Genomic DNA, 24,083 nt, shown 5'->3' on the forward strand with positions numbered 1-24,083 from the left:
GGTTTACAATTAGGCCCTTTAATATGATACTATAGTTATCAGTCCTATTGTGTCCATGTTACCCAATACTAAGTCACAGGACCCTTCAGTAATGAACCTGTGTACACAACTGTGCACCGCAGTGACAGATGGAACGCTATCACCATAATCAGGCATCAAGTTTTCAGCCACTTGAAAATACAACAACTGGTGCTCCATATTGTTTTACATCATCAGATACAAATTTATCTTACACCTGACATATTGTAGGGTAAATTTAATCCCTCAGCGGCCCCTTGATTTAGACTGAAAATTAGATTAATCAAAGATGGGTGTGCTATGTAAATATCTCGTGTGAAAGGATAGGGTGGGGAAGGAAAATGTGATAATGAGAGCAGAAAAGACAGGACTGAGAGAAAACTAGAGAAGTACAGTCTGAGCGAAAACAAAAGAGGAAGAGGGAGTGAAAGATAGATGGGGTGAGGGACGTCCACTGGGTGTCTGAGGATCACCTTCTCTTTGTTTTTGTTTTAAAGTGTTTGAGTGATTGCAACCAAAATCTGAATACATGTTCATTTCTGATCTCCCCGCCTGTTCTGTGTGACTGCCTAACAGCAGAGAAGATAGGTTGACCTCATTGTTCTCATGGCCTCAGTGCAACAACAAAATGGTACAGAGATAAATGTGATAAATAAATATCCTACCATCGTCCAGCGTGATGTCCTGCAGGCCGATGGAGCGGAACGTTGGTTCCCTGTCCTCTGGCTCTTGTTTGATGTTCACACTCTCCCCGTCTGAGGCGAAGGGCCCCTGTGGGCTAAGAGGGTGAACCAGTGGCCCTGCTGCTGCTGGGGACAAGCTAGCCATGACTGGGCTTGTAGCCTGGGGAGAGGGCTGTCCTGAGTGCTGCTGTTGCAGGGGCCCCAGAGGACTGCCACCAGAGGTGGGGGAGGATGAGGTGGGAGACTGGTAGGGCAGCGAGTGCAGCTGAGGGGAGGAAGGCCCAGAGTGCGGAGAGGAGATCATCCGTGGAGGAGGGGCGCTGGATGGTGTGGGGCAGGAGGCTGACCTTTGACTTACTGGGTGATAGCCCATAGCCCTCTGCAGTTGGGAGGAGTGCTGCCCCACAAGGGGGTGGCCACTGGGAGAGGGTACCTGGGTTGGATTTGGGGAGCAGTGATAGCCTCCGAGTGTGTGGAGGTGTGGGGATGACGGGGTGAGCAGCGGTTGCTGGTTCTGGGGAGACCCAGCAATGGGGATGGAGGCTGAAGAGGAGGGGGCTGATGGCGAGGAGCAAGGAGAGGAAGGGTACACCATCCCCATGCCCATTGGGTGTGATACTGTGGGGCTGTGCTGGAAGGGCATCCGCTCGTAGCCCTGAGGAGGAAGGCTGGACTGGCCGTTGAAGGGCAGGCTATGACCGTGGCTGTGGCTGTGCTGCATAGGCTGGTAGGAGGGACGGGGAGGAGCAGGAAGGGGAGCAGGAGCAGAGCTCGGGTGGAACGTCATGTGGCAGTCAGCAGGGGGGTGGTGCAAACCGCGGCCCTGGAGGTGAGGCAGGTGCTGGAAGGACGGGGAGCCCAGGGAGGGGCAGGGGGCCTGCAGGGGTAGCAGGCCAGGTCCGGAGCCCGTGGCCAGGCCGTGAGGGGAGCTGGACAGAAGGTTGTCCGATGGGTGGCCCTGCTCAGGAGAAGGCAGCTGGGTGCACACCAGACTGGCAGCATGTGCCAGGGGCATGGACATAGGGGGTACTGCAGGAAGGTCCAGCTCATCTCTGTGCTCCTGTTTCACCATGACTGAAGGGAGAGAGGTGCACACAGAAAGAGGGAGGAAGAGAGATGTGATGAAAGACGGAAACCACATTGTCAAGCTATCAATCAAATACTGCAAGAAGAGAAAAGACACGTCATGTCTAAATATGTCAAGTCACTGCATTGCAACATTGACAGTAGCACTGCTATTTTTGCTTCAGGTACAGTAGTCCGGTGACTTCAACCAGCCACAAAAAAGCAGTTTTTCCTCATACTCAACCCACACTAGTTCACTCATGTGTGTCTCTGTAACACCTCAAAAACTATGTCATAACAATCTCAAGGCAGGGTAGATAGTCCCTGAGATGTATGGATTGTGAAACAGGCTCCTTCCAGATGAAAAAAAGCCTACCTAAAAACCGAGTGACATTTAGATAGTAAATGGGGCCATTCCCTTTTACTGTGACAGCTCACAGCACTGCTATGTCGATCGGTAACCTATTTCCCAATCTGGTGCCTTGTGACAGTGAGATTTATTTTTATCCAGCTCTGAATCAGAGGGAGAGCATATGTTGTCAGTCCGGGTGCCATCATGTGAAATGCTGTGTGGGAGAAGAGCTGAATGCCCCGCAGCCCAGATCAGACCAACAGAACAAACGAGTTCACTGATCGTGCCCTCTGCTCACCCCCACCATGCCTCTGGGATTGAGAGGGAAGGGGCATGAAAAGGCCAAACGTGGTTTATTCTGGCTAAAAATGAAGCCAGGGGGATATTCAGGGTGGCAGAAGGGTAACACACTGTATATTTAAACTTAGAAAATATAAGCAATTATACAGCTTCAAAACTGAGCATACCTATGCCAGGTTTACAAATAGTGTGCTCCTGTTTTAAAAGTACTAATATACGCCTGACAAGGAACCAAAGGCTTTTTGTAACATCATTTTCTGTACAAACTTGTTATTTTTTTCCACGCAGTTTTCTCAGAATCCGTCCTTAAATTGGGCCAGGGCCTCTTCAGCCCAGCCCACGATAAAACTTGCCACAATAAAGAAGGCGGTGTCCGTGGTAACGCTAGTGGTGTCAGCGACCCAGCTTGACTGACAGAGCAGGGTTACTTGTCTCTACTCTGATTGGCCGCCCTGGTCTGTCAACTGTGAAAACAGGAACTGTCTGTGCTGAGTGGGCGTGCTTGCAAACAGAAAGGCTGGGTGGGTGGAGGGGCAAGGTCGCTTGTATGCGGCACACACACACAAACATACACACTGTTGTGGTAAAACTCAGGGTTTAAATATGTTGCACAAAATGCTCACGTCATTATATTCCGCCAACGGTGTTTTCAGTTTGACTGGCTTCAAGAGGAAAATAAACGATAACAGTATCGAATAGCAAGGCTGGAATTTGACTTTAATGAAAAACATAAAGGAAACTTTCAGATCAAAATATCAAGACTGCCGAGTTTCCTTACTGCTAAAATAATCATATCAAACCACATGTATAGTAAAATTTTCCTGGATAGCAAAAGATTTGCATCATAAAATCCCATGCAAATACAGTACATTTGAGAAAAAAAAAGGTTTGCCTGGGAGTTTGAGTAGGCTCTACAAAATACACAGTTGGCAGGTGTTAGTGTTATTGTTAGTGGAAGAGCCCCCCTAAACCACAGCAATGCTTTCTTTGGAGAGAGAAAGAGAGAAATGGGGTTAGTGAAGCCCCTGTGGAGAAGTGTGCAACACCAAGAGCACGTTACAACTGTCTCTGCTGTCAGTCAAACTTCTTGCCATTACCTTGGGAGATTAACTACAGCAGGAAGCAATACACCCAAAGGAACGCAAAGTAAAGCTTGAGAGAATCTCTTTGTGTAAAATGAGCTGCAGGAAAGCTACTTGTACCTAACAGCTTAAGATTAGCAAAATGGTGCCTCTTTGTCTGACTGGTTTTGTTCCCCAAGGAGTCTAAACATGGCAGTTCTAAGTTAAAAAAACAACAACAACAACAACAACATAAATTTATGATCTAAAATTCCTTTTAAATGAGAACCTCTCATCTCACCTGAAAGGTAAGTGAAGCGTTGCGATTGGCTCCTTTTCCGCTTGCCATTGCACACATAAAACTGCACCTGCACAGCTGAGCCCACAGTCTTACTGTGGTAGGGAGGGACGTCCACCACGATGCACGACTACAAAAAAAAAACAGTTCACATTATTTACATACACTTATTGCCGACAAAACATTATATACCATTTTTATACGATTAAAAAAAATGACAACAGACAAGTTTATTAGAGTGCAAATATTACAGACAAAATGCTGTAAAATAACTGCACAGGTAAATATATGACAACTTACTCCTTGAGATTTCTCACGGATTATTTTTGCCTCAACCTCCCATTGAGGTCGTCCATCTAGAGGGAATGAGTAAGAGCAAAATATAACACGTTAAAATGTTTCTGGAAAATGTTACTGTACAAACTACATTAAATATTTCCCACAATCCAAGCCCTCTGTTTCCTTACATTTAACATTTGTCCACAAAGTTCTAAGAAGACCACCACACTTGACAGAACAGTATATAATAAAATTACTTGAACAGCTCTGAAAAGACAAACTGACTGACTTTTCAGTGAAGAAGGACCAAGAGCTCCATGAAGCAGAATACAGCATCAGTGTGCCAGTTTTTGGATAAACATTCATACAGTAAAAGCAACTTAAAGCACACAGTTACATGTATAATGGGCAGAGAAGCAACATATGGATTAAAAATTACAATGACTATATAATATATTTTGAATTGATAACTAAAACAGAAGCAGTAATAAACCCAGGCCACATACTTTGGACTCCTTTGAGAATGATGGTCTGATATTTGTCAAAGTGACTTTTCTCATCTGGAGCTGTTCCCTTTCTCTATTTTCCAACAAATGATGTCAGTGTTCGGTACTTTCTCAAACAGACAGGGCTTAAGAACCACACGAGGCTTCAAAAAAGCACACAATTTCGATTTGTTCTGGAGAATCAAGACACATCACAATGATGTCATTTTTTAAAGGCCCAGAAGCTTCATGGAGAAAATCTTTGCAGCTATTAAATAGTAATCAAATGTCCAAATATCCTGCTGTTTGTCTTGCCTGGTTAAAATTATGGACTGAGCAGTGGAATAATTGCATTTACTTTAAAATGCTTTAACACACTGCCAGGTTTCTGGCTAGAAAACATCCTTTCCAGTTTTCCTATGAGGGAACTAATTATTTGGCCAGACATCTTAAGGGCAGCTGCTTGAAGGGAAGGAGTCGGGGTGAAAACACTGACAGGCTCACGGTGTGGTTGGAAGGATTCACAGAAGAATACAAACTTTTGACAACTAACTTGCACTGTATAGCCTCTCAGTGGAGGCAGTCGCCTGTTCCACAGTGGAAGCAAACTCTGCACCTGCATGGCCTCTTCCTCAAAACCCAAAGGATTCCCCCAAATACCGCTGTCAGACATCTGCTACATGTCTACAGAGAGGACTAGCCTATATGTCAATACTAAGCACTCAACTGTAAGCCTTGTAACATTTAACTTTCTACCAAAATCCACACTCTACTGTAGCTTTAAGTGGGCGATATACCTGCTCTGATCTCACCTGAGCATTAGCCTTAATTATAGTAATCCACTGGCCCTAAAGAGGTTCTCTCTATTGTGAAGAAAGCTTAACTTATAGATGACAGAGAAGGTTTTTTTTCCCCAATGAGCAAATGACCTTGAACGTCTTTGCAGCTGACAGCGCTGCATTATTACGGCGCTGCTTGTTGACATTCAACAGGCAGGAGCATGGGCCCCACATGCTCTGTCAGAAAACAAGCACTGACAGGAACCTCATACCACGCTGAGACAATGACTCGGATCATCCAGACAGCCTGCACACCCTCCAGTCAGAGGGGGGAGAGAACGTGCGCCAGTTGTGCTGGTAGATCGAGTAAAAATAAAGAAGGTGATTACTGTTTATGTTGTAACTTCTGGGTAAAAGCTCACAGTTGTTTGGCTTCTGCGACAGAAACAACACGGTGACTGCAGAGTACACACGCTGTGTTAGCCACTGCTCAAGGCAGCCAGTGTTATAGCCTTTAAAGTCCACTCCTTTATGTAAACATTCATCCTTGTAAAGTTGAAATACTCATACCAATTATGGACTTATTTCTAACTTTAATGTTTGATGAACTACGTGTCTTCCCTTCCTTTTTCCTTTTACATTTTCTCATTGCCGTAATACTACTTCAAATAACTTTAAATAAAAAATGATTAGTTAGCTAACAGATATGTTTTCTTTTTCCTCTCTTTCCTCAAAGATGCATTTCAAAAAAAGAAGAGAAAGTGATGGAAAGTATCAGAGATTTTAAATCAGAAGTTTCAAGTATTTTCTTAATGTAATTGTGTGGCCATTCAGCATATTATCCACTATAAATACTTAAAGTCCAGAAGACCCAATTAAAAGGTTAAATTGCGGTAGCATAACACAGGAATCACAATAGTATGCATACCAACATATAGCAAACCCAAACTATTTTGTTACAGTTTGATGTTTATCTGCTTAAAAAAGACCAACAAGAACAAATGCTAGGATGTGTGTCTCTCACATAATCTCTGTGTACTAGCAACAATATGGTAGTCTCTGTAGTTCTTCAGGAATCTGTAGTCGTCTTACACTTGGTAAGACAACTACAGATGCTGGAAAGAAAGTTTTCTTTCTTTCTTTCTTTCTTTCTTTTTCTCTTTCTTTCTTTCCTTCCCTTCTTCTATTCTTTTACTTACTCCAATCAGTGCCTTTCTGCACTTAAGCAGGCGGATTACTCATGATGAGGAGGATCATTTACACAAACCTAATCAACATCATCTTCCCCTACCCTTTCATATTCCTTTTGTCTCGCTCCACAGTCCAGTGCCTTTATGCACGATGGGGCCCCAGCTTTCCTTCCTAAACAAGATTCACCTCTCTAAGGTTTCCACTTGCTGCTGCGTTAAAAAGACCCGACCATCAGTAAGTTGTTTCAACCACGCTACTTTTCTCTGCCATGCTTCACCTGGTACACCTCAAAGTGCTAAAGACATTCCTCAGGGCTGCTTTTTTTTTCTTTCTTAAAAATCTCAGAGAACGGCTCCCACTCACAAACACAACACCGCTCAGCTTTCTGCCATGTGTGAACTTGATTCTGTTGCTCTACATCACAAAGGTTCCTCGGGCAGGCAGAGACGGGCTCAACGAATGTTATCCATTTAAAATTTCCATCCCAGGGAACAGCTATTACATGTGTTTTGATTACAAGGGGTGTACAAAAGAGAAACAGAGATAAGGCAGAGAAAGACGGGTGACTTAAAAGAAACAGGGTGAATAGCACAGGGAGATTAAGTAAGTAATCTCTTTAGTCTAGGTATTTGTTAAACGGATACAAGCAACTTTTAAAGTCACAAAGAAAAAAGTCATTTTAAGGAAACAGAGACACGCTCAACATTCATCCTGACTCTAGAACTTCCAAGTGCTTTACACATGTGGTGCAAGGAACCACTAGGTTTCCATACATGTGCCCCCTTACACTTGTCTTCTTCTTTTAGCAGTTCACACGTGCTAGTTACTGAGACCAAAAAAAATGGGCGTGTGGATTTTCATGATATAACATGATGGTGAGACAAAGCGTGCATCTGTTTTGTGTAATTAGCATACTGTAATTATTGACCAAATTTGCCTGTGTTGTTGAAAAATGAAAGGTCTTACCTACCTTCACTGTATATAGGGGTTTGTCTGTATGGATACTGTATTTTGTCTATATATTATCACTTTTGTTGTCACATAAACTAGTACAAACATTGTTGTCCTAATGATTATTCAAGTAATTAAACTAAGCAAGGTTGAATTCCTACTTTTTTATTTGTGTTTAATATACTGCAATAGTTTGATCCTGATATAAAAAAAATCTACACAATCAAAATTTTGATTGTAGTGTTTGCCACAAGAGAGTGAGCTGAATTTGGGTCATTATTTTAATGAAAATACTGTGAAAATGTTCTATTCCAATATTATAAATTAGAACTGTATCAGGCATGCGTTTTGCCCCATAATCATCTCAGGCTTAGTTGATAGACAACATAATAAGCAGACATAAATCTGTTCTGTGTTGGCAAAATGCCCAGGGGAATAGAGGACTTGTTGAGAATGAGATGATGACAGATGTGATCTGAGAACTGATACATCCATACAAGAATTCAGTGGTGCGTTTAATAGATTTGTGATAGAAATGTATGGAAAAAATATTTCTCTGGATTTTTCTTTTTTTTTTTGTGACAATAATTGTCGTACTGCAGAATCAACAAAGAGAATAAATATGTAGTAGAAAGCTAAGAAACTAGGTTTGGTCTGCTACTCAGAAAATAGAGATTCAAACCTCCTTTATCATATTTCTCTGTCACAGAGCTGCAAAGTGACATTTTCCTCTCAATTGCACTGTTGTTCCCAACTGAGATGTTTCAGAGCACCAGTCCAAATTATTGTACTGGGTATGACTCTAATAAAATCTTCAGAATTTTCTACTAACTTTTCCAACATGTAGTTTCATGTTTAAGAGTATAAATGCAAATCACAGAAGCTCAAAGTTTGTTGTTTTTTGCCACTGAAGAATATATTTGTCCAACAGACCACACATTCATTTTTTTTTTAACTAATGGTGGCCTCTCTGATACAATCTGTCAGACAACCATGAAACAAGATTTTTTACATGCGTAATTGGCACAAGCTGTTTCTGCAGTGGTGTTTCAAGGCCAAGCTGCTGTGTGGACATAACACTTACCAGGGCCTTTCTCCAGGAAGATGACCTTGGACTCTGGGAAGAAGTTGGAGCCTGTGATGACCAATTCCTCTCCCCCGCTGACCAGGCAGCTGGTCAGGCTGGATTTCTCAACCTGGGGCAGCTCTTGAGCTGAACGCTGGGCTGGGAGAGACGCAGCAGGGGTTGAGGAGAAAAGAGGACGATCATTTGCTGAGCTGTGCTTATTCACACTGCAGTCTTGATTTTTTTTAATGTAGATGCATGTACTACTTCATAAGCAACACTTTATATCATGCAGTATTTATTGCAGAGCTATGGTAACGGTACAGACAGAAGTGCGCCCGTTTACATTTTTAACATTTATCAAATGTTCTTATCTAAAGTGACTTTCAATGGGAGCAAACATTAGATTAAATCAACATCCTAAATTACCAGACTGCAAGCTTGATAACTTGTGTGGAAAGGTTTGTGTGTGTGCTCTTCTGTGTGTGGTGGTTTTCTGAATGAATGTGTTTGGGTGTGTGTGTGTGTGTGTGTGTGTGTGTGTGTGTGTGTGTGTGTGTGTGTGTGTGTGTGTGAGTGTGTATGCGACTCGATGCTTGGAGGTTGACACTCACAGCACTCCACAGGAATAGAGGCAGCCTGCAGAGACAGCACCTTTCCGTTGGGTTGAGGGATGTGCACTCGGAACACCACGCGGACCCGTGTGTTCTTTCTTCCGATATCCGTCTCCCCCTTCCGCAGCTCAATGTCTGAGTTCCGCAGCTTAAGGATGCCAGCACAGTCGATACTGCAAGGTAGAGGGAAAATAGTTGGCTCCATACGACACTACCGGGATGGCAATCATCTAAGACATATTTAAGTAGTGAAGGCCTGGGAGTGATAAAACCAAACCACAAACCTAGCAGGAGACTGGCAATAAGAAGCAAATTAAGTGTTGAATCACATAATAAAAATGCCTGTGTGAATATGATTTATTACAGCTGTAAATGAGAAAATCCCTACCAAATCCTTTTTCTATGAATTCCAATATAAATGAAACCAGACCTTATATAAACATAATCATTTAGTTAATGCAGAATCATAAATATTTGAATAAAGTTTGTTTCTCTGCTCCATGGGAAACCCTCAAATTTTCCTTCTGCGCCCACCTCTCATGTTGGTTTAAATGAAGAAAATCTATTAAAATCCCCTTTGGAAGAACCCTGTATGTTCATAAATGTGGTTATGCCTTCATTAGACGGGGCTTCCTTCATGGTGGTAAGCTCATAACTGAGTAATATAAACGTGTAGTGCTTCTGACACCTACCTGGCTGACATGTTGTTTTCGGGCAGCAGAGGAATTTCAAGAACTTTGGTGCTGGAGACGATAATTTCTTGGCTGGCTGTGGCTACGGTTTTCCCGGTGATCCGGTGCACCTGGTAGAAGGCGTGCGGCCTCAAGTAACGGTCGTCTGCCGTTCCAATGAACATCTGCAGGTTGACGGGCTTCTCGCTGTAGCCAATGAGCTGAGACACGACAGAGAGGGAGATAGAAAAACAGAACGAAAACAGATGTGAGTTCTTCGGCTCCAGAGCAGAAGTTTGAACAAAGGAATACTCTCCTTATTTCCAAGGCCACCTTTTTTGGAGGGAATCTAAATGTCAGGTTGAGGGTGTTGCGATATTTCTGGCAGGGCAGCTGGAGATTAATCTGGCGCTTTGGCCTCTAACCAGTCTGACACTGATGTTAACAACTAATAGTCTTCTAATTTTTTCCCCTTGAACGCCTGGCCCTCAACAGGATTCTGTGCAGGATACTGTTACCTCAAAAAACCTCACCATAACCTTGAAACCTTGTCTGGTCAATCGTTCAGAGACCAAATAAAAGTAATATTCCGTCTACACCTGCTACCACACAAAAAAAGAAAAGTAAGAGAAAGCAACAACACTGAATTGATTTAAACGCACAGTGTGTATTTTCTGTCACTAGGGGTCTCTCAATCAAAACAATGCAAACAGAAATAGTAGTTTGTTGATGTTGGAAAGTAGCTTGGGATCATGTGAGCTGTTGTCTTTATTGTTAAACAACAACTATTGCAGCTGAAAATCTCTCTGATGTGATTTAGAAAGAAATATTACAACGAAGCTTACAACAAAGTTATGTTTTGTCAGTCACCAAATTCCTTCCTCACTCTCTGACGTATCATCTAGCATTTACACAGAAGTTATAGCTGTTTTTATACATTTTAAATCAGAAATGTTACAAATTATGTCTTTAAGGGATTATGTAAAGAACAAACAGTTGGTGTACTAAATCATCATATCAATTAGCAAAAACCTGACGAATGAATGCCTCAACGTCAATTCTACATAGATGTTGATGACGATGATGATGATGATTATTATATGGCTTTAAGTTATAATAATAATATAATATAATATAATATATATATAATATAATATAATATAATATAATATAATATAATATAATATAATATAAAGGCAATAACACATAACCACAAAAATTAAAAACTAAGATATGAATCTGTGGAAGTGTGAAGTGTCTACTTTGCTTATCTCAGTAGATGTATTAATTTAACAGTTAATTATACAAAAGGATCATTCACTCGATCTTCTGTTAGGTCTTGTGCGTATAAATGGCCTTTTAATGGTGACGCTGTGGCAAAATGGGGGAAAAAGTGCCAATAAAAATGCCAACAGCCTTTCCAAATGCAGTGGTTCATGCGTGCCAAACTGGTTGGCATTGGCCACCTAGACTAGCAGCTGCCCTCTTCATTAGTCCCTGAATGTTGGCACCAAGGCTTCCACTCAGACAGGTGAGAAGTCGGATTAAGGAAAAGTGTTGCATGTCAGGTAGAGACAAGGGGAGGATGGAAAGGAGAGCAGGACCTTTCCTCCTCAGGGGGACAGAACAAACACGCAGGCCACACAATCCCACTACTGTTGTAACGTTGTACTTGGCAGACTGCGTGACGGCAAGATGGCACCCCCCCACACATACACACTCCCAATGTACTGCCCTCTCGTAGCCCACACCTTCAGCTCACACGGAGGGCAGCCCATTGAGGGTAAAGGAAAAGAACAAGGCCATTCATTGCTGTTTCACCTCAGGAACTGCCAAGCCTCAACTCCACCACAGCTGGCTACTGACCCTTTCCTGCTTTGCAGGTTTGCGTCACACACCGCTGTGTCAATGTTTGGGGCAAAAGTGTGGTGGATGGAAGGAGAGAAAGTGGGTGTAGCTTGGGATTTGTCATGTGCTGTTCCAAAACTAGCTAAAATAAAAAGGATTAAACTGGTCACAATCAGGCCCTGGAAACATATGTTCCTGAGAAAAAATAAATGTGTGCTTGGTTTCAAAATATTGACTTTCAATGAAGCCATTTGTTAAACTATGATGGTCTGAAACAGGATTATCAAACACAACTTATTTCCAGCACTGGTAAAAGGTTTACCGGATTCTGCAGTGGAATCGGTGTTCATGGGAACTGCTGTCATTGGATTTACTGGTACCCTGTGCTCATTTCTCTCACTTGCTACTTCCGAGACGGTCCCCTGTGGTGAAAGGAGTTAAGGTATGGGGGGCACCTATGTTGAACTAAGCTGTGGAAAAACTGAAATATGCTGTGTTTACAGCAGGTTATGTCAGAGGACGAGCCTCCAGAGGCAGATACTAGGCAGGCAGGGCGGTGGAGCTTAAATCTTAATAATGCTTCACTGTTCTTAGCTGAATAAAAACCTTGTAAGGTTGTGCTACTGAGCTCCATAAAGATCCATTGGTTCCCAAGAGAGAGCTGAGTTAAATACTACAAGGAAAAATCTATTTCTGGCAAAAAGGCAAAATTAGACTTTTTGTTACTACTTAACACCAATTTAGTTGGGAGTGGTACTATGGTAACCCTGACTCCTTCATGCAGAACTTTTGATTTAGCATCCATTAACAAGTAGCAGTGCCTTGGTTAAATTACATATTAAACACTGCTCTTCACTTTCACTGTGGGCATCCCAGTGTCTCATGAGTGGAAAAGCCAAGGGCTATACACAAGTCTGGGCTGAGAGGTTCAGGCCCAGGCTGGCGGCTTCAAAGGGAGCTGAGGGAGAAGCCACACAGCTGCCTGATTCAGAGAGGTCACTGTAACAGTTTATGTCCATTTATCTACCTACTGAGCACCGAAGAGAATTGTCAGCTGGCAATTCAGTCAAGAAATTTGAAAAATAAAAATAAAAATTACACAATTATTGGCCTCGCGCTGGATGAAACAAGGCCGTTATTTTAAACTAGACAGGGTACGACTCTGGACTGAGAGGGGATTTGATCTTGAGGTGTCTCAAAATATCTGTCCGACTTCTACTTCAACAAAAATCTGTGGGAAAGCATTATCATATTTTCATTTCAAGGAAGTGGCAATTGTTATAGTAATGCATAATTATGTAATTTAGGAAAGACTTGCCAATAAATCAATGAGTACTTGCCAACTGTTAAGTTTTTTATTAGCTTTTTAAAATCAAACTTCCAATCGCCAGGCTGTGTGGAAGCAAAAACTCCCCGCCCGAAGGTACGTTGACACTCTTCTACCACATCCTCCATGTGTTGTAACTGCTCGGTGATAGAGTTATGTCTGAATGACTAACCAGATCAGTAATGCCCGCTGTTTTTGGGGTGTGTGTGTCTCTGTGCTTTGTGAGTAAGCTTGAGCTTGCTGTTAGATCTTGTAGTGCAGAGGGTTCTGCAGGAGACAGAATAACACCACAGGGATGATGGAAGGAGATAACAAACATTTCTGAAATCAAACTTCTAAACTTCAACTGACAGCTGTGGCATATAGGGAGATAATTCCTCACTTTGCTTTTTCACCATCACCCACGTCAAAGTAGAATAAACCCACTGAATGTGGCACATGAATTTTATTCGGAAGGAAGTTGAATGGAAGACCAGCATGAGGCTGCCATAATAACCAGTAATGGGTTCATCTTTGAAAACCACATTAGATCTTAAGAGCCACATGAAAGTATAAATCGTGCCAGTAACAAACTAACAGGTAATTATGCACCCCGGTCTGAATGGATCCCTGGCTGTAAATGACACCATTATTCTGGATTCAAAGAAACATAAAGTCACAGGCATCAACAGTCTTGTGGCTTGTGTTGCTTGTTTTATGATCATGTCTGCACACTGTGGAAGTAAGCGCAGACAGACAGCACTTACACATGTGCGTGCGTGTGTGTGTGTGTGTTTCCATAAATCAGGGCATGTTTATTCGCAGCACCATGTGTGTTCCAGACAGCATAAAATGAGTTAAGAGTGTCTGGAGGAATGTATCTGTGAGAGAGGATAGATGGAGGGTAAAAAACAATGAAAACATGTTTTCTATTTGAACACCTGAAATTGTTGAGGTTAAGTAAAGTGGAGGTTGAGAGAGATTTTTATTTTTTGAGTTTGTCAGCTCCACCCAACACTACCAACTGTCACCACAAAACAAAAAAAGTCCCTCATTTTTTCCCTTTGCTTCCATTTCCCCTCTTCATCTCTGCCTCTCTCAGCGTCCACTTCTATTTTTTCCATTTCTCCGTCTCTGCACATGAGGGATTTGGTGTGGAGCCAGAGTGTTGACAAACATACACTTAGCAGGCCAGGAGTTCTTTCCAAATCAAATAATCAACCAGGAAAACCCGATTAGAGGGCCAGAAAGAAAGGGCTCACTTCAGCAGTCCCAGTGAATCAACACTCCCGGCCAAACAGAAACATACCACACAGCCCGGCTAATTCAGTCCCTCTGTTACGGTCACAACTGTTACTAAAAACATAATTATCTTCTGTTTGGTGTTTCCTCCCTTCAGTTCAATTTGAATCATTTAGAAAACTGGGGAGAAAAAAATTAAACGGCTTTGGAAACGTAAACTGTTAAAAGACACAAAACTGATACTGTCAACAATAACTGGACACAAGCCTTTCAACACAGGGGCTGGTTCAAAGAATAACATTTACTTTAGCAACAAGGGCTCAGTGTATAGTAGCGGGACATAAAGGATGGAAGCTGTACAGGAAAAGAAACAGGCAGGTGGGAAGCTGTTGGCACTAGTTTTTTAAAAACACCTTCCTACAACTGTACCCACATTTTTTTTAAATGCAGTTGGCTTTCTAACACTATGTTTCACAGCTGAAAGACAGAGGAGCTGCATCGACGCGTCGATTCATCGATCAGTCGACTGAAAGAAAAAATAATTTTACAGGTGAAAAATGTCAAACAATTGCTGGATCCAGCTTCTTAAATGAAGGAATTTACTGCTTTTGTTGGTCATTTATGAAAGTAAAAGAAGGGTCTTTGGTTTTTGGACAGAAGCAATTTGAAGAACTCACTTTGGACACTGGGGAATTGTAATGAACATTTGAACACAATTTCACATAACAATTAATAACTTAATTGTGAAAACAATAAGCAGATTCATCTGCAATTAAATAATTGTTAGCTGATGCCTTATAAGACAGCATTAAAATGCTGAGTACAATGATACCATGCTTCTCAAATTGTAGTCCAAGCACGCTTCAGGGGCCTATTTGCACCTTCAGTTCAGAAAATGGGTAAAGCGCCACCTGCAAACAGCAGGACATGTAAACAAGCACACATGGATAAATCCAGGCGGAGGAGGCTTCTCGACAGCGAAACACACACGACACACACCCTCAACTTGTTTCACATTCCTGACTCACCCCTCCACCACCCCCCTAAATCTATGCTTGAGTGTGAAATACCACAGTAGGGTGGTCTCTGCCCTTTTAACTCCTCACCTTTCTGCCTGTCCAGAGTGCACTGAACCCAGCTGGTCGGTCAGCAAGTAACTGAGGCCTGACCGAGATCAGTTCTTATATTAAACCACACTGACATTAAAACCGGTCACATGTCCTTGTGCCTGTGCTTGCTGAAGCCTGTAACTAACTCACGGCTGCTGCCGCTGCTGCTGCTTCTGACTGGGGCTCGAGTTTAGGATGAACTCTCTCCCCTAAAATAAAACCACTGGATATGGTTACATACTCAGCTCCGACTAAATAAAGTCCTCATTTATTTTTGGCTTTCATCTGTTCCACTGATCCAGTAATAAGGCTAGCAAGCTGAAGGGAAAAACACCCATCACTGTATACACAAATAAACAGTCACCCAGTCATACATACACCAAAATGTTTTAACTTTTGTTTCAAATAGAAAAATGATAGATGTATTAAGAGCTGATCTGGGCTCTAGGAGTTTTGATCATGGGATATTTACATGTGAAAAGCTAAGAGGGAGGACATCACCTGCTCCCTGCAGCTAAACTGCCTGCAAGTATTCATTCATTTTCTGTGTTTATCTCTCCCTCATTCTATCATCTCTCTACCTTTCATTTCTTCCCCGTTTCTTTCTCTTTCCTCTTCACGACTTCATCCAACTTCTCTTTCCCTGACTTCCCTCCTTTCTTCCATCCCTTCCCTCTTCTTTTCCCGTTGTCACTGTCTCCTCTCCGTCCCTATCCTCGCCTCTCACCTACCTCAGCTCCAGCCCTCTGCCGTAACTCGACACTTTCTCACAGCGAGCGCCTGACTCTGCCAAGTTGTTTCCCTGTGTTGCTCCACTGTTGCCATGGTGAGACTCTCTGTGTGTATGCAGGAGTGTGTGTGTGTGTGCGTGCGTGTGTGTGTGTGTTTGCGTGCGTGAGCAAGCAGCGACCTACACTCATGTTGGTGTAAACTACAGCCTAGAAGCTTGTGCTGGAGAGAGTGTGTGTGTAAGAGTGTGTGTTAAAAACTGCAGTCCTTGGAAAGGTTTGTGATGTGTGTGTGTGTGTGTGTGAGAGAGAGAGAGAGAGTGTGTGTGTATGCATGTGTGTGTGTGTGTGTGGGGCAGTCTGACCAGTATGTGTGTGCAACAGATGTAAAAACAGGAGCACTGGTGGTCAAGGTCACAAGCGGGCCCATTTTATCTGGCAGTGGTTTCCCCACTGTGACACTGTGGCACCACGACCTGCGATCTATGGACACACACACACACACACACACACACACACACACACACACACACACACACAGAGCACAGCTCACACAGGCTTGCTGTTTGCCCAGCACACTAGGGAGGGCAGAGAGAGCCAGGGGGCTGGTTGACTGTTTGTTTAAACAAGGTCAATACATGCGCACGCACATGCGCACACACACACATACACAGAAGCGTTTACTGTATACTGCATGAGGTCTGTATATGGCCTTGCTAGACTGGTCCAAGCTCAATTCCTCTTATTCCTCATTCTATCCTCCCCCACTCTTGCTCTTTCTCACTCACTCACACACACACACAAACACACACACACCTCACTCTCCCCCTCTCAGTGACTGTTTTCTCGCTGTGTGCTAAGCCTGATTACAACAAATGAGAGCCAAGCTTCCAACATGTTTACATCAAATACAGCCCTGGGGCAAAGCAACACCAGCTCCAGCCAGTTCACACAGTGCAAACCGCATGGCTCTGCATTGTTGTCTGTGTGTCTCCCCCATTATGGCGGCCAGTCTATTAAGAGAGTCAGCAGAGTGAGAGAGAAGGGCCAAAGTTTCACTGTGGCACAAAGCTAGAGGGCAAGTAAGAAGATGAAAAGAAAGCAGGTAAGACAGAGAGGGACAGAATAAGAGGAAGGGTCAAAGACACTAATAATGTAGGAGTGAATGACAGAGAGACAGCAAGAGAGAGACAGCAATGGGGTCACGGCCATGCATTCAAACATCGGGATCAAAATCATTTATTGCATCCAAGCCAGTGGAAATATAACACTGCCTTGGACAGAGTCTGTCATATTCCCTTTCGAATCCTTGTTACCAGACACCACGGCTTCATTTAGATTTAGTAACTGTCAAAACAAGTTCAAAGATGGACATGATATTTTTTCCAACTGTCTGTTTTTTTTCAGACATGAGTTGTAATAAAGCACAGCCCTGTCTCGTGCAGTGTGACTGTGGTTGTGTGCTGCTGTGTACTGTGAGTGTTTCCTCACTGTATCTGACAGCCTTTTCTGTTGTGTCTGCCTGCCTCTACCTTAATACCAGAGGGGCTCCTTATATTTGTGTGGGTGCAGCAGCACTCAATTAAGCTGGATAAATAGGCACAGGGATACCTTAGCCAGCCAGAGAGGCTTTGGACTTATATGTCTCCTAGCAACAGGTGTACCGATTATGGTCTGCAGCTAGCCCCAGAGGAATGGCTAAAACAGCCAGTCAGCCAGGCACAGTCAGCCAGGCACATCATGCAGTAGTACAATCATTTTAAAAAGGTCAGATGGTCAACAATATTTCATCATATTCAGAACTCTCATTATCAATGCCACACTGCTTGTTTTTATGTTTGCAGAATGTTTATTGTATAAACAGTACGCTTGTCTATTTTATTTGGGGAAAATAGTTCATTCTTCAAATGGATTCTTATTTTGAAAATAATTTCTTTCAACCATCAGAAATTTTAAGTACTTTTCTGGCAACAAGTAGATTACAAGGGGAAGATTTATGGTGCTTTGCTGTGCTTTACATGTAAAATGAAGTAACTGTTCTAATGTCAAAATGTCAAAACATTTCAGTGTAAAAACTGTCACGCTTTGTGGTCTGGCCACCTTACATATAGACAGAAAAGGAACTGATTGTTGGGGCCATTGCTAGCCAATCCTTTTTTACATCAGTGCCATTAGGTTGCTGATCAAAACGATCGTGTCTTTCTTATTTGTATTAGCAGACCAAGATGTTGGTGTCAAACTTCCTGCACACTGCAGTCTCATGTTTTATTCCTTGAGCGAGTGAGATGTATTTCTGTTACCAAAGTACAAGTTACACTGTGACACTGAATTCAAAGGCATGTATATTGCTTAATATAATGCATCCCACACTATTCTCTTTTGCAAAGGCACAAAATGAAACAAGTGGCAGAGTACACACTCACAACATCAACTAAATTGAGTTGCACAGCAGGATCTCCTCAGTGCTTCATTTGCCTCTTATTTTCTACGGAGCCTGCACTTCTTAACAGCTCCTACATCCTGTGTCTGGGGCCCAAAACCGCAGCTTAGAAATCACTGACCTAAAACTGTTCGTCAACTGAGCCATTAAATTCTACACAGACTCTCTGAGAAATCTGGATGAGAGCCACTGAGCGAGAGGTATGAGTCACTTAAAGTCTCAATACTCAATCTAATAGATGGCCAAACAGAAACTAATAGCGCTGGAAGATATAATGTCCATTTTTAATAGTTTTAATAGTATCAAAAACTTGTGTACCAATCCACAATCCTGTCAAAAGCACTTGAGTGAAATGCATTTTCTGGTGAATCCCTCACAATTGTGTGCTGTGGAGAAAGGTCTGGTTATGCAAGATGACCAATAACCCAATTATTTAATTTATCTATTTTACAATTAAAAGTAGAAAAAAAAAATGTATTTACTTTTTAAAATAAACTTTTTAATGTAAGCGATCATTTTCATCAATTTTATGACAGAAATTAGATTTCAAAATGTAGTAGTAGTTTTATAGTTTGCTGATCTGTGATCTGATCAGTGAAACACCTGTTGGGACCGCCAGCTAGAGGTGATCGAGAAGTCAGTAGCTGGTCAAACACAAGAAACCAGGCATTGCTGCCCACATGGCACACAGAGACATCCCTGAGTTTGTAAACAAAGCCCCGGCTCGTCTGCAAGAGTTTGCCAGTGTCTGGTCGGGTGCAGATTATGTTACTGTGGGACTTGAATCCACCTGCTAAAAGAGAGTGGTTTGAGTATTCACACCTCTCAAAATCGCAACCAAAGGTTACTTGACAAAGAAATATTTAGATCTCGATGTGACCTTCTTGACAGTTCAAGACCAGGAACATCCCCACAGTCAGAAGCAAGAGGGATGGATCCACAACTACAATCAGCTGTAGCAGTCCATGAAGTGAACTTTTCAAAACTGAGTGAAAAGAATTTGAGCATCGCTGCCAACAGAGCACTTTCTGAGAGGGCATTAAGCATAGGAGAAAACCTGGTTACACAAACCTGCCCTCAAGCTACACGGCTACGCTTTTTTTACCACCTGTGAATTAAGGATGCAGAGACCAGATTTGTTCTTTAGTTTCAAAATTTTTGTATTTTGCCCCATCTCTTTTTAGCAATAGCTAGTCTGTCAGAAGCCTTGCACTCTACTTTCTATTTATTCAAGAAGTCACACCTGGATACAAAGTCTGATTTTTTTTTAATCATATATTTTTTAAGTTATAGTGACAGAAACTATTTGCATGAATTTCATTGCACATTGGGACACATAGTAATACATAATCTTGTTCTTGACTGCTACTGTCAGCCATTTCTCTGGGAAGAATGTGCTTTTTCAGACTATACAAGGCAATATGGGGGGCATTCCCTTTTTTCTACCTCATCCAAACTTTTAATGTACAGTCCCTAAATACAAATGTCTGAGTCAAGAAATCACAGAACCGTGAGGGAAAAAACAAGGCCAGAAGGATTTAGGATAAACAAACCAAGAAGAAGATAACAAAGTAACTCTCTCCTCTTCCTCATACACACTCGCAATACAGATCTTTAACACATGTAAACTAGAGTAGCCCCACAGCTCCTTCCTCAGACATTCACTTGTCTTTCTGTTGACACAGCATCTCAGCGGTGCATTGATCTGGGCACCAGTGTGGCCACAATAGGAAGTCATCACCATGTCCAGATGGCAGCTATAACGTCATCTGGTGACATCACACCACAAGAGTCGAGACCCGAAGAGAATAAGAGATCCCACAGGGCTGCAGACTATGTAGAAGTACAATCTGTAGAAAGGACAGCTGCTGGAGTAGCGTAGTGTTTCTGATAAATAAAAAAAAAATAGTGGAAGACTGAAGGAAAGTTTGCTTTCACTAAAGTGGCCATGAAGTTATTCAATTAAATTATACTTTTGTAAGCATAACAAATCTGTTTTCTCGACCTCTTACAGACAATGTTTGCCAGCACACCAAAGAAAAGCTCCCTCTTATTGTTGTCTGCTGTTATAAGTATCTGAGTTAGAGTGAATGTCCGATCTACATATTCAAATTCTGTGGCAGAGGTGCTGCAAACACACATGTTGGCACCGGTGTCATTCTGCCTCCAGGGAATAGCTTGGGTCACACCTACAGTGCACCTGGGAAACATGATATGTGCATGCTTGTTAACACAGCCAAGACAGTGGCTAAATGACTTTGTGTTTCCTTTCAATAATGTCTTGTGTTTTTGCTGGTTATAGCATTTTAGTGTTAATTTTAACAAAGCTCTGATCTTATATCCAGCATCTCATCTCACACATGTTCTACTGATAACCTAAAACAGTGACACAAAGCACAATGTGCAATGCGTGTGTGTGTGTGGGGGTGTGTGTGGGTGTGTGTGTGTGTTCCTGTAAAAACAATAATGGCGTCACAGGGTAAAGAAATGACCTTTCAAATTGGTACTTTTTTTTGCATAGTGCATTAAAAAGAGGTTAGGAGGACCAACAATACAGGACTGGGTGTTTAGTAAACAAAGACCGACTGTTAGACCTGCTGGACAAGTGCTGATTATATCTATCTTCACATAGCACAGGACAGCTGTTGATTTTTGTTGAGTGTCAGTGTTTTTTAGTGTCTACACTAAATAAATGAGTTGTGTAAGTGTATCCTAAAATTATTGTGGAGCATCAACTTTTCTATAAAAGATTAGAGAGGTGAGTTATTGTGGGTCCAATACACAGTTAAATTCTGGATTAGCAATTTACAGCTATACATTACCATATCACTGTTGAGGAATTAAAGTGATTAACTATGAAAACTGTAACTACACTGAAATAAATGGAGCGGTATATTTTATAGCTTAATGCAGAATAATGTCAAGATTTATTAAGAGTAATATCACATACACTTTCACCCATACACTCACCCCACCCTTCTCCCTCCCTCCCACCCTCCCTCATAAAGTGCATTCACCCACACATTCTTCTGTCTGTGCACAGGCCTCTGCAAACCGCTGCACATGACAAGCAAATGCTTTCTGTGTGCTTGTCTCGCTTTGTCTGCTCCCTCTGACCGTGACAATACATTGTCGTTTGTCAATGCGATCATGAAAGTGCGTTCCAGCAGAAAAACATTTGATTTTTGTTGTTAGCATTTTGCTGCTACTGAATGTCAACAGAAGAAACACGGACTTCTTTCACTTTTTGTAATTATACAACTATCTGTGCAGGTCTAGGCACCTGTCCAAATAATTTTATAGGTGATTTATTGCATGGAAATTTATCAAGAACAGAACAATGTGAATTGTAAAGCTCGCTCATCTAAAAAAAAAAAAAAAAACTAAAAAAAAGTACATGAGTGGGAGTGAAACTAGTTTCTCTTGTGGCTTATTGTCTTTTTTGTCTCCTCGATCTAAACTGCTACTTTTAGAGTTGCTTTAGATTTTGGTCAGCATTTAGCCCCACAAAAACTAAACTAGACTGTCAGGGCTAAGCATGTAGGGACTGAAGACCAGATTCCAGCTGGGATTGGAATCAACTATGAATGACTATTGCCTTGTCTGACCTAAGATATAAACTCCCCTCTTACTAGCTTCTGTAAGGGAACTGCTATTACCAAACAACTCCCTCTGGGGATGAGGAATGAGGGCAAGCATGGCAAACGCTTGGTTGAAAACATTTGACAGCTAAATTATGCATCGTCACATATGGCAGGATAGAATCTTGGTCTAACTGAGGTTGAAATGGTTAATGATTGGCCTGGAGGGAGCCTGCATGACTGAATGTATGAGGACATGGGCTGTTTCTAAAGCAACAAATGGCAGTAATTTGGGCTTCTTTGTTGTTTCAGGATATTTTGTGTCCACATCTGTTTGATTGTTGTTGTTTTTATTGTTATATCTTCTGTATATTGTTCATAATAAGCGGTGCCTGAGTTAGCCTGAGCACTGACATACTGTAGTACCGAGCGATGACAACACATTACAAACTAATAATTACAAATGTGACTGAGCTTCCAATGCACTTTTACATGTCTTACCATATATAGAATAAACTGCTTTTAGATATTAAAAACTTTTTCAAGAAACTTTATTTTTTACAGATTTTTTTAAGCGAGGTGTCACAATAGTGCACATGCGTTTAATTATACTGCATTTTAAGCCTTTATCCACTTTTTGATTTTTGGACAAGGAAACTGATAAAGGCACCACTGCAATGCTAACACAGTAGTAGATGCAAGCGTGCAAGATTTGGCAGGATAGTGGACCGTACGTAGCACTATTGGGCTGATTGGACAGCTGACCGAACTGGCAGTCTGAACTCCGCTATTGTTAGGTTCCACAACAATGCTCATGGTCCAGCTCGAAGGCCCTATCCTAATCATACACACAAAGGAAGCTTGTCACTGCCTTCATGAAATATTAATGGGACTGAAATCTTCCGCTCTTGCTCTCTCTGTATCCTTCTCTCTCACACTACTCTCTGAGAGAAAAGCAGCTATAGCTCTTCTATGATAGCACCTAGTCTCTTGCAGGTGCTATCAAATGACAGACCAGCTGATTGGGCTACAGTGACAGCTCTCTTGCCTGTATGCCTGCTTGTCTTCCTGCCTCAACAGGTTGACAGACAGGGAGAGGAGCCACGCATGCAAATATGTAAAATGAGATGCATGCATAAAGAGACTACAACTACATTTGATTGCATAATCATGAATCCTGAATCCTTAATTTGAAACCAATAATGGGTTTATTTTGCCATTCAAACATTGTTATCTGAATTAAAAGTATCACAGCCTATATCTGAGGAAGCTATTGCTAAATTCAGCACACACTCTAAGTCCAGTTCAACTTATTTCTCTGACTTTCATACATTATTTCATCACTGAAGGGTACGAAGGCTGATGTCTTGGCTATGCGGTTAACTTAACTAATGCATGGCCAGCATCATGTTAACACAGACAATAAATCAGTCCTGACCTCAGAGGGAAATTTAATCCTCAGTATGGTAGAGACATCAGTGCTGGTATTTTGTTTAATGGAGTAGAAAAAAAGTTTGTGCTCTGTAAAATAGATTTGGGTCATTTTCATGCGTAAGCATTTTTCACCACTAAGATTGCTAATATTTGGAAATGGTTTTAACAGTTTCAGGTTTAAGCTACAAAACAGTCAAGTTTTATTACACTGCTTTTGGCTTAGCAGCAGTAAGTGCTCAGAACATGTTTGAAAAAATAAGATATGTCACCTTGACAATAGGGTGGCCACCAGATGATGCTTTGACGGCCCCTCGGCTGCCCTCGGTCTCATAGTGCGCTCGGTGGTGGGCTTTGGGTTGCACCTCTATCTTCAGTTCATACTGGCCAAACTGGCTTGGCAGCGGCCAATCTAGTGGGGGCAGTGAGGAGGTCCTGAGGAGAGAATACCACAAGCATGAACACACCTACACAAACAGGAAGAGTGTGTTGGAGTTTTGGTATGAAACCATTGTAACACACAGTGTTAAAGATATGTAAAAGATTAATTCAAAGCATACAATGGAGAGATCTGTGGTTGGAGTA

The 24,083-nt window shown here is 42.0% G+C and overlaps 1 protein-coding gene across 1 annotated transcript in view; it reads right to left on the minus strand.

Moving 5' to 3' along the window:
• Positions 1 to 24,083, minus strand: part of nfatc3a (nuclear factor of activated T cells 3a) — a 65,190-nt gene that overhangs the window by 14,386 nt on the left and 26,721 nt on the right. Inside the window, exons 3-9 of the mRNA XM_073464560.1 lie at positions 23,771 to 23,933; positions 9,835 to 10,034; positions 9,143 to 9,315; positions 8,547 to 8,687; positions 4,078 to 4,133; positions 3,781 to 3,907; positions 684 to 1,775 (exon numbers count right to left, since the gene is read on the minus strand). Of these exons, the coding sequence (XP_073320661.1) occupies positions 684 to 1,775; positions 3,781 to 3,907; positions 4,078 to 4,133; positions 8,547 to 8,687; positions 9,143 to 9,315; positions 9,835 to 10,034; positions 23,771 to 23,933 (1,952 nt within the window). The remainder of the gene's footprint in view (positions 1 to 683; positions 1,776 to 3,780; positions 3,908 to 4,077; positions 4,134 to 8,546; positions 8,688 to 9,142; positions 9,316 to 9,834; positions 10,035 to 23,770; positions 23,934 to 24,083) is intronic.

This window comes from Pagrus major, chromosome 4 (genome assembly GCF_040436345.1).
Source record: "Pagrus major chromosome 4, Pma_NU_1.0".
NCBI lineage: Eukaryota > Metazoa > Chordata > Actinopteri > Spariformes > Sparidae > Pagrus > Pagrus major.